The 10,826-nt window shown below is 30.7% G+C and overlaps 1 protein-coding gene across 1 annotated transcript; it reads left to right on the plus strand.

Moving 5' to 3' along the window:
* The first annotated feature begins 4,331 nt into the window (after positions 1–4,331).
* Positions 4,332–10,386, plus strand: LOC112718162 (very-long-chain 3-oxoacyl-CoA reductase 1). Its single transcript, XM_025770050.3, has 3 exons — positions 4,332–4,989; positions 7,075–7,144; positions 10,117–10,386. Exons 1-3 carry the CDS (start codon positions 4,370–4,372, stop codon positions 10,384–10,386), a joined length of 960 nt encoding a protein of 319 aa, XP_025625835.1. The 5' UTR covers positions 4,332–4,369.
* The last annotated feature ends 440 nt before the right edge of the window (positions 10,387–10,826 follow it).

A 10,826-nucleotide genomic window follows, 5' to 3' on the forward strand; every position in this document is an offset into this window, starting at 1 on the left:
TCAAGTGATTTGAAACTAATGAAAAAGGAAACACATAACAGTGGAGAATTCTTCTTCTTTCTTCGCATAGATCGCTTGATTGAGGTGTCGAGTTCAGACCCAAGCCTCTTCATTCTCGGGCGACCCTTCGTTGAAACCTTTGAAGGACCTTGGATGTCAGATTCACCAAGATGCGGGTGGCACTGTGTGACCGTGCTATTTTGTGTACTTGGAACACACCTGGACACCAAGTTTGCACGATAATCAAGAAACTTTGACCTTAACTGATCAAGACCCGAATGTAACATGGCCGCTTCTTCTTCGCATGTCACAAAATCTTGGGCAACATTGTAGAAGTGTGAACACAGTCGTCTAAATAAGTTATGGCTTTCATCCGATCGCTTCTCGTCATGGCTGCTCTTGATGAAAGTGTGCTTTTGATGTACATTCTTGCTCCATCGAGGGATAACATAACAAGATGGTACTGTGTCTACTCCATAATAAAAGAACACAGCAAGACAGTGGCAACAAATAATTCATCTTGATCCAAACATATTGCATTCGCACCGAACCTTGTGTGTTTTGGGGTCAAACTCAACACTGTACTTCCAAGACCTAGGCTCCCCGTATAGTAGGTATTGCTCGTTCACGGTCACCCGAAACAAATCACCCTCTTGAGTGACCCCCTGGACTAAACAATCCCCTCTTTTACTGAATTCATGTTGGACTTCTCTAAACTTAGAGGTTGTGCTCACGCTGAAATTGTCTTTCAAGTGTAGAGCTCTATGAACATGGAATAACTCCTTTAGAGTCTGCAGCATCATCCTCCAGTTCTTTTTGCTCTTTGTTTCCAAGCACATTGTCATACTCATGCACGAACTGAACCAGTGCACTTTTGCAATGCAGGTAACTACCGTAAAAGGCGTGCATACTCTCACTTCGTTGGGTACTTTTCATACCAGCCCAAAATTCACCTTGGAAATATATTGGAACCCACATTCGACGATTGTCGTAAATGTCTACAAAACCAAAACATACATATCAAAGCAAGAATCATCATCATGAATAAATACATACATCAAAGTACACAACTAGAGACTTAGTGAACCAACTATACATCGACGTCTCAAATAAATATATTCCATAAAAGTATCCAAATAGGTTACCAATCATTCGATGACAACAGGGGGCTGAAATCGAGTAAAGTAAAACCCGAACCTGCATAACATACCTACCATCCAAAAAGAACATAAGATAATTATAAAGCACAAACCTGATAGCCATTTATTTTTCTGTAGGTTAAACTCATTAACGAATGCACACCAATCCTTCTCAAAAGACTCTTCAGAATGGTCTTTCCAAACAGTGCCATGCATTTTATCATCTATTTCTCTGTATTTAGCATATCCTCCAAGTTTATGTGGTATCTTCTTCATTATGTGCCATATACACTATCAGTGTCTATTATTTGGGAATACATTTTTAATAGCACCAAACATGGATTTGCACTTGTCCGTGATGATGGCATGTGAGGGATTTTTCATGCAATTCAACCAGTTTTTAAAGACCCACTCAAAGCTAGAAATTTTCTCATTACCTATCAAAGCACATCTGAGTAAAGTGGACTTGCCGTGATGGTTGGCACCAACAAAAGATGCAAACGGAAGTCCATGCCTGCAATAAAGACAGTCAAAAATTACTAAATCACAATATTGTTGGAAAAAATGTAAACACTTATAATCGAGAAAGATACACAAACATATTTGGTTTTTTTGTACGTTGTATCAAACGATACCACATCTCCAAAATATTCATACGATGCCCTGCATCTTGCATCTACCCATAGTGCACTCTTAAACTTGTTAGTTTCGTCCACATCAACTGCATAGAAGAAATTCGGGTTTATATCTCTCATTCGCATGAAATATCTAATCATTTTCTTGACATCTTCGTTCATGTCAGCACATCGCAAATTCCTCGTTATGTAGTTTCTAACATCCTTTTCTGAGTAACCCAACTTTGATGACCAACTAACCTCGTTCGCCAGTGCGAGATAAGTCTTGTTAGGTCGTATGCCAGCCTCATTGTTGTTCTGAATTACACACTTGGCATGCAAGGTCAGTTCTCTGTACTCACTGTAATGCACAGCTTGCTCCGCAGAACAAGTGTGGGTGTGCTTCAATTCTAATTTGGTCACCAGCCAATTATCATTCTGCCTATCAAGTATCACGTACATCCTTGCTTTGCACTCGGCTGTTGTTATTCTCTTTACCCGCATTGCTGCCTTCACTCGAGACTCCCGATAACCTTCACGACTGCAGTGTATAGATTGGTTAATAGGTACCTTTAATTTCTTCCTGGTCTTGTCAAAGTTTGTATTCCTAATCCTAGTCACAAACCCAACTTTTTTTGCATAATTGGAATAGAACTCTTATGCCCACTGTAACGAATCAAATTTCAATCCTACGTATGGGATTTCCTCCATTGGAATTCCAGTATGATCCGGGAGCTGCAAATCCATTCAGAAAAGGTATCATTCAACCCAAACCATATCAATCTAAACAATTTCCAATATGTCACTAATTTTGTGAGAAGAATAAAATATGTTTCACACCTCATTATTGCTTACCGTAACATCATCCTTTTTCTGAATAGCGTCTTTAGATTCTTTCCCCTAAAATCGATAGACGAGGACATATCATCAAACAAGATACACATCAACCATTCAACACTAATAAAGAATCTGCCAACAAACATGTAACTTTTGATAATACCTACTAATGGATAACCCAAACTAAACTGTTATAAAAAAAACTACTTTCGACTATCATAACCATTAAAAAAATTAAAAGAAAATTACTAAAAGCTGGAAACATCATCTCCACATGGTAAAGTAAAAAAATAATAAAACACAATTCATGCAACAAAGTGAATCCCTGTTAACCTTTGATAATACCTACTAATGGACAACCCAAACTAAAATAGTATAAAAAATTACTATCGACTATCATAACCATAAAAAAATTAAAAGAAAATTACTCTGGTAGCATCATCTCCACATGGTAAACTAAAAACTAATTAAACACAATTCATGAAACAAAGAGTATCCCTGTTAATAACTCTAGATTTAAAACATTAAAAAAAAGTTGCTGGAAGGCCTAAGCAAAAACGCTGCTAAAAGAAGAATTACCTGTTCCACAAGTGGCATGTCCTCTTCACTCAAACACAGAACATTAACGTTGGTGGAATTAGAATGCTCCCTCACGTCATATGTAATGTCGTAGGATGCTTCTTCAAAAATTGGTGTCTCGATGGACATATTGTGATACACTCGCCTTCAATGCAGCACATACACCGGAAATCGGTGCTCGAGGAGGGGTCTGAGTCACAAATCGAAAGGCTATTGCAGATTCTTATTGTTGTTAATAAAATCATGACGGAGTTACCTGGTATGGTTCATGACACAACGGTCTCGCGACACCGCCATACACGCACGTTGCATCTATCTTCCACGAGACTGTTGGTGCATCCAATTGGAATCGGGACGAAGAGACGGTCATTGGCGGACTGGGCACGGCAGCGTCTCGGTGACTGGAAATTTTGGCCAATTGTATGTGAGACGTTCGGCAATGGTTTATTAGAAAGGAAGTTGCGTGAAAGAGTTGAGGTATTGGGTTGGTCTATCAAGTTTCAGGTTAACCTGATGCACGGTTACCATTTTCTTACTTTTTCAAATTATTTTTCATGGAGCCCACATTAACCCTAATTAAGCCATATAAATTTATTTTAATTTTTTTTATCTTGAGTTGGTAATAGTTGGCAGACTCTATCTTGGTAACCTATACTTTTCTTTTTTAAAATTTTTAAATTAGCATTTTACATAGAAAATTCTTTTAGCCGCTAAAGGAATTACCTGACCTATAAAGGAATTTGTTTAATGAAATAAAAACTTAAACTTTTTATAAAAGCCTAAAATATCTTAATTACTAAAACGTTTTTGGAGTCGAATATGACTTATTACTCCATAGTTTGGTTTATGGTGCCCTTTGTCTTTATCTTTCTTTCCACCACTAATCATGAACTTTTATTATTCACGAAACACACAAACATAGCCTCAAAATGTATAATTATTTATGCCCTACAAATATTTTATTATTTTTATGGTCGGGTGTCTAAACCATTCATAAAAAAATTAATCAATTGAAAGAATTTGTTGTTGCACCATCCCACACTTACTACATGACCCTTTTTTATGAATGAATTGAAAGCACCGAGTGCATGCATAACCTAGCTTGAGAATTTTGTTTCTTTTATTTCTTTTGTTTTTGATGAGCATGGAATAATAATTTATGTACATTCGAGCACATAACTAATAAATAGGATTACTCAAATGGAGTTTCTTGATTTCTTCATGGTGGCAACAAGTACCATAGGCTTCATCTTAGTATGCAAAAATGTCTTGTATTTTGTGAAGTGGGTATGGGGAATGTTCTTAAGGGCTCCAAAGAATCTAAAAGAGTATGGTTCATGGGCCATGATCACTGGATCCACCGATGGAATTGGCAAAGCCATGGCACATGAATTGGCATCTAAGGGTCTCAACCTTCTCTTGGTTAGTAGAAACCCTAAAAAGCTTGAGGCCACATCTAATGAAATAAGAGACAAAAATAGTGGCAATGTTGAAATAAAATGTTTGGTAATTGATTTTGCAAAAGAAAATGGAGAGGAAATTATGAAAAGGGTTGAGGAAGCAATTGAGGGTTTGGATGTGGGTATTCTTGTAAATTGTGCTGGGTGGACACATGCTTATGCTAGGTACTTTCATGAGGTTGATTATGAGATGATAGATGGTACCATAAAAGTTAATGTGGAAGGAACAATTTGGGTCACAAAGGCAGTGATTCCTAGTATGATCAAGAAGAAGAAAGGAGCAATCATAAACCTTGGATCTGGTTCTACTTTTGTTCTTCCATCATATCCCTTGTTTACCGTCTATGCTGCTACTAAACGGTAATTTTCTAGATTTGATTTATGCTTTTTATTTGCTTGGAATTCAATCTTTGACTTTATTAATTACTTAGTATTTTCAGTGCGGAAAGTTTATGTTGTGGAATACTATGTGAACCTTATCACTGTGTTTGCTTTGATAGAAAATGAGTGGAAAAAAAAATGAATGAAAAATAAATGGATAAAAAATGATATTTTTTTTTGTTTGGTTATGAAAGAAAATAAGAAGGAAGAAAAATTTTGTGTGGATTTCACTAAAAAAATTTTCTTTTCATCACAAACAAAAAAATAAAAAAAGTGCTATATTTTTGTGTTTTTAATACTACCCTTGGTTATATTATTATTAACAAATATTAATATAAATTTAGTTCTAATATATTATTATAATAGAAATTTATATTTAAATATTATATGTATTAGATAAATAATTTAAATTAAATATATAAAATTATAATAATATTTTATAATTTTTATAAAATATAATAAAATATGAATAAATAAAAATATTTATACTTTATTTTATAATAAGGATATTAATGTAATTTTATACCATTATGATTTTCTTTCTTCTTATTTTTTTTCCATCTAAATAAAAAAAAAAATTCTCTATTTTTCTTTCATCTATTTTCTATTCATCCAAATAACACACCAATAACTCAACTTTTTTTTTATTTTCTTTCTTTTTATTTTTTTTTATTTTCTTTTCAACATCTAAACAAATCCTATATGTCTAAGTGATTAAGTTAAAATAGTAGTTTTGTTTTTCTCTTTTTAAGAAACATAATAAGTGATTAAGTTAGTTATTTCAACCGAAATTATAATATAAAAGCGGTTAAACTTTTTTACCAGTATTTTTTTTTTCAAATTCTATCCTTTTTTAATTTAGATAATCTGTATGTCAACGATTTAAAAATAATAATTCGTTCTGTATTCTTTCTTTTTATTAGACGCTCAAACTCTTTTATAAGAATTTTCAGTAAAAAATGATAGAAAATGCTTACATATGAAGTAACTTATATGACCTAGCTCATAAATTTTATGTGAATAATAACAATTTGATTAGAATTATTTAGCTCCTACATAATTATCAAAATAATATTTCAATCAAATAATTATCATCTTTCTGCAACATTGTTTTGATGCCTATATAAACGATAAACAACTTCAATTAAATTATTATTATTTATGTAAAGCAGGTAAATGCTAGATCATATAAGCTAATCACAGTAAGTATTTTCCATCAATTTTTATCGAAGATTTTCATAAAAGAAATTATATGTCTAACAAAAAAAAAAAGATAGAAGCGCCAATTGTCATTTTTTAATTTTTAAGATGTGAATTGTCTAAATTAAAAAATGATAAGGGCCAAAAAAATGAACTCTTTCTATAATAACTTTTTCTTTTAGCAAAATAATTGCTAAGTGCTTGTTTGGGCGTCATTATTTTCTTAGAAAAAAAATTTTTTCAATGAAAAAATATCTTTTTTATTTTTTAACGTGTTTGGCAAATTTCTAGTAGTAAAAATAAAAGCACTAGAAAAAATAAAAAAAAACATATTTTTTGAGAAGTTGTAATTTATATCTTTTTTTAAAAGATCTTTTTTTCTTAAAAAAATGTTTTTCATGTAATAAATAAACAAAAAAGTACTTTTATATCGTTATTTCCAAATATAATTAATAAATAAAAAGATATTTTTGCATGAGATATCCAAAATAAAATTACTTTTACTTTTCTATAAGATCTTTAAAAAAAGATAACTCGAAAAAAGATATTTGTTTAGAAGCTCACCAAAATAAACTCTAAATTAAATCTTTTTAAAGGATAAAACTTGCTTTTAACATATTGGTCAAATACCCACAATTATTCTAACATCATAATTACATTTTTTGTCTTTCAAGTTGAAAATTGAATCAGAAAAGGGACTTCACTTTGATTTATAACTTCAATCTTTTTACTTCTTGTGCCTTCTCCACTCTTAAATTTAATAACTACTTAAAATAGACAGAAAAAGTTAGATCTACAAATAACATTGTCCTATTAAATTTTTGTTTCTATAAAATAAATGTAATATTTATTTGTTTTTCACAGATCTGTGGAAATGTTCTCGAGATGCATTAACTTGGAATACAAGCATAAAGGAATTGACATCCAGTGTCAGGTTTTCTTTTATTTCCTTTTATTTGATTGAAATATTTTTGACATTACCAATTAATCCAAGTGATATAGAAGCATTTTTAATTATATAGATACTTTTATTATGTTCTCACTTCTCACAATCTTGGAATATGATCATGTATGTTTATATAAGTTGTAAATGGCCTTATTAGATGTTGTACTCTGTTATTGATCATAATATCGAGATTGCAACTTTAAAGGTGTATACATACCTCACACAAAAAGGAAAGAGGTTCAATCCATCTGATATCTTAACTCTTAATATTGATCTATATGTACTAGAGATGGCATTTAAATTTTTTTAAAGGTCATATAATAACTCTAAAAGTATCAGTTCAACTAAAAAACAACTAGAAGAAAGACAGAGTAGCGTATAGTTAGAATCAGAATTTTATTGTAGGGTACAGAGGCCGGGCTTTATAAAGACAATGGAGGGCATGGTCCCCCTCTCCACAAAAGATTTTGTAAAAAAATTAGTAATTTTTGTCTAAAAAAATAAAATTAATTCATTTGGTTAAATTGATATTTTTCTATCTTATTTATTCGTGTTCAATATTTATTTTTATTATTCACTTATTTTTGTGTGTTGATATTTTTTACTATTCACTTATTTTTGTATGTTAAAATTAAAATAAAATGACTCTTTTTGATCTTCTTATATATTTTCATTTCATGTCTTATTTTAAATTTAGACCAATAATAACACAGCTAGTAGAAATACCAGTTATTGATAAAAAAATTATTTTATTTTTAAATCAACATTATTACTTAAATGTCATTAAAGTGTTAGTATTGTTTACATTAATGAATTTGAATATTTTATTTGTTAGAAAGTTAAAATTTTATTTTGTTGCAATATATTATATTTGATTGTAATAAAAATAACAATAAAAATAAATAATATTAAAATTTTTGAGAGATAGATACGGTCAAAGATAAAATTAATTGTTCAAAACATCAAAAATTAACTTATAAATTATAATTAATTTTTATAATTAAAAAAATCCGCTTTTTAAAAAGAAATAAATTAGTTTTTAGATTAAAAATAATTTTTATGTGAAAAATCGATTTTTCGTACAAAATTCAGTTATTTTTTAAAATTAATTTTTATTTTAAAATCAATTTATTAACTTTATAATCGGTTAATAGTTAATTTTATTATTTAAAATTAATTTACTTTATTAACTTAAACTAAATTTTTTGTTAATCAAAATCAAATTTAGTTTTTTAGTTAACTTTAATTATATACAATCTTACATATTAATAATAAATTTTAAAAATAATTATATTTATAAATTTTATTTTAATATAAATTATTGTATAATTTTTTTTGCTAAAAATTTTTAGCCCTTCCAAAAGTTTCATTAGAGCTCCGCCACTGGTAGGGCACAATAGGTGAATTTAATTTCACATTTGAGGAGTTTGGTAATAGAATTATTGATGGTCTTGGTCTGGTGTCTTGTTTATGTTATTGGCATGTGTTTTGTTGGACTTTTGGGTTTTGTTTAGTTTGATTATGTGACCTAGGGGTGCACATGGGTCGGGTGAAGCCGGGTTTGATGTGACCCAGACCCGACTCGAAATATTCACCGGGTCTATTTATTAGACCCGAACCCGGCCCTAGACCCGATAAAACCAAGATACTTTCGGGCTATAATTATACCGGGTGAAAACCGGGTGAAAACCGGGCCGTTAACATTACATTACGTTGATACCTTCTTGTAAGCTAGTATGTAAAAAAATTCAAATTTACAAAACTCCAACCATTAGTTAACATGGAAAAATTCACTTAGAAAAATATAACAAAAACCAACCCTTGTTCAAAATTAAAGCATAACCACAATTAATACTAAAGCATAACCACAATCAATACTAATATTGTCTAATAATACTAAATATTTAAATCAATACAAATAACACAATCTTATGTATTAGTCTAAAGTCTTATGCATTCTAAACATAAAACATTAATTTATAGTCTTATAATGACTAATAACACAAAATATTAAGGTTTACAATACTTAAATTCCACTTAAGAATAGTCATGATCTATCACTAGTAACACAAAATATTAATTGTGTGTGATGACCGGGCCACCGGGCCGACTTCGGGTGACCCGAGCCATGGCCCGGACCCGACCCGAAATAATGACCGGGTCTATTTTTGAGACCCGTACCCGACCCTAGACTCGATGAAATCACACCAAATTAGTCCCTAAAGTGTTCGGGACCGGGCCGGGCCTTCGGGCCGGGCCGGGTCTGTGCACCCCTAATTGTGACCATGTGAGTGTTGTGTTGATTTGGTTTTGTTTGTGCCAAGTTGTGGGTTTGGTTTTTGTTTTGTTTGGTTGGTTCAATTTGTGTTGTTTGGTTGGACTCTTTGAATTTTGTTTCTTATTGGTAGTTGAGTTTTTCAACTAAATATTCGAAAAAAAAAAAATCTAAACGTATCATATTACCTTTTCATTTTAAAATTTAATTTTGACTATAAGTACAAAAGCAGTTTTGTAAGTATATTTAATCATGAAATATTACATTAATAAAAATAATTATTTTTTATATTAGTTAGATAAATAATTATTTAAAAAAATAAATATAACTAAATAACGGTATAAAATACTTTATATTTTTGATATATTAAAATAAAATTCTTATTCTAATATTGACTATTTATCCCATATTTAACCATCTAAATTTACTACTCTCACTCTCATATAGCATAAGTTATTATCTTATTATATATCTGAGCTAATGTTCTATGACTAGTGTTAGGAACAGTAGATTTTGTGATTTGTAAATATTAATTAGTTATTATTAATATTTTTAATAATGTAAAATTATATCTAATAGTATGAATTACTTTTTTTTTATTGATTAAGTGTTGACTAAATTTTAATAAAAATACTGGTTTTCTAAACTTTTTCTATAAATATATTCTAATAAATGTGTGAAACAGGTTCCATTATATGTGTCAACAAAGTTAACAAAGTTGGAAACTTCAGTGTTTGTTCCAACGCCAGAGAAGTATATAAAATCATGCACAAGATGGATTGGGTATGAAACTGTGGTGGTGCCTTACTTGCTACATTCTCTTCAGGCATTTACAGTAAGGGCAATTCCTGAGACATTTGTTGATTCCTATATGCTGCGTTACTTTCTCTATGGGCGCAAAAAAGGACTCTTCAAAGACGCTAAAATTAAAGCATTGGAAGCATCCAAGTCCTAAGCAAAAAATAATTAACATAACGAGGCACATTAACTCAAACCCTAAGACGTGTAGAGAAATTAATTGCCACGTATGATATAGTCATAAATAAATTAGTTTGGTACACTCTCTGTACGAGATTTGATGGTTTTCCTGCTTGCTACTGTTATTAATTAAGGCTAGTACTATTAATTATCCTAGTTTGATTTTGGTTTCTATAGATAGGAAGGATTAGGCTTTTGTAACGTGCATGAAAGTGCACATCTAAATTATCCATTGAAAATCAACCGTTGTGGGGATTATATAGTAGCACATACAATATGAATAATTAATTTTTGGATTAAGTATGATTTTGGTTGTTATGGTATAGGTCAAAAAAAATTTTCGTTTCTAACTTTTTTTTGCACACAAAATTGCCCTTAAGGTTTAACTTAGTTTTAAAATCATTCTTTTTACTTAAA

The sequence above is a fragment of the Arachis hypogaea genome, chromosome 10 (genome assembly GCF_003086295.3).
Source record: "Arachis hypogaea cultivar Tifrunner chromosome 10, arahy.Tifrunner.gnm2.J5K5, whole genome shotgun sequence".
NCBI lineage: Eukaryota > Viridiplantae > Streptophyta > Magnoliopsida > Fabales > Fabaceae > Arachis > Arachis hypogaea.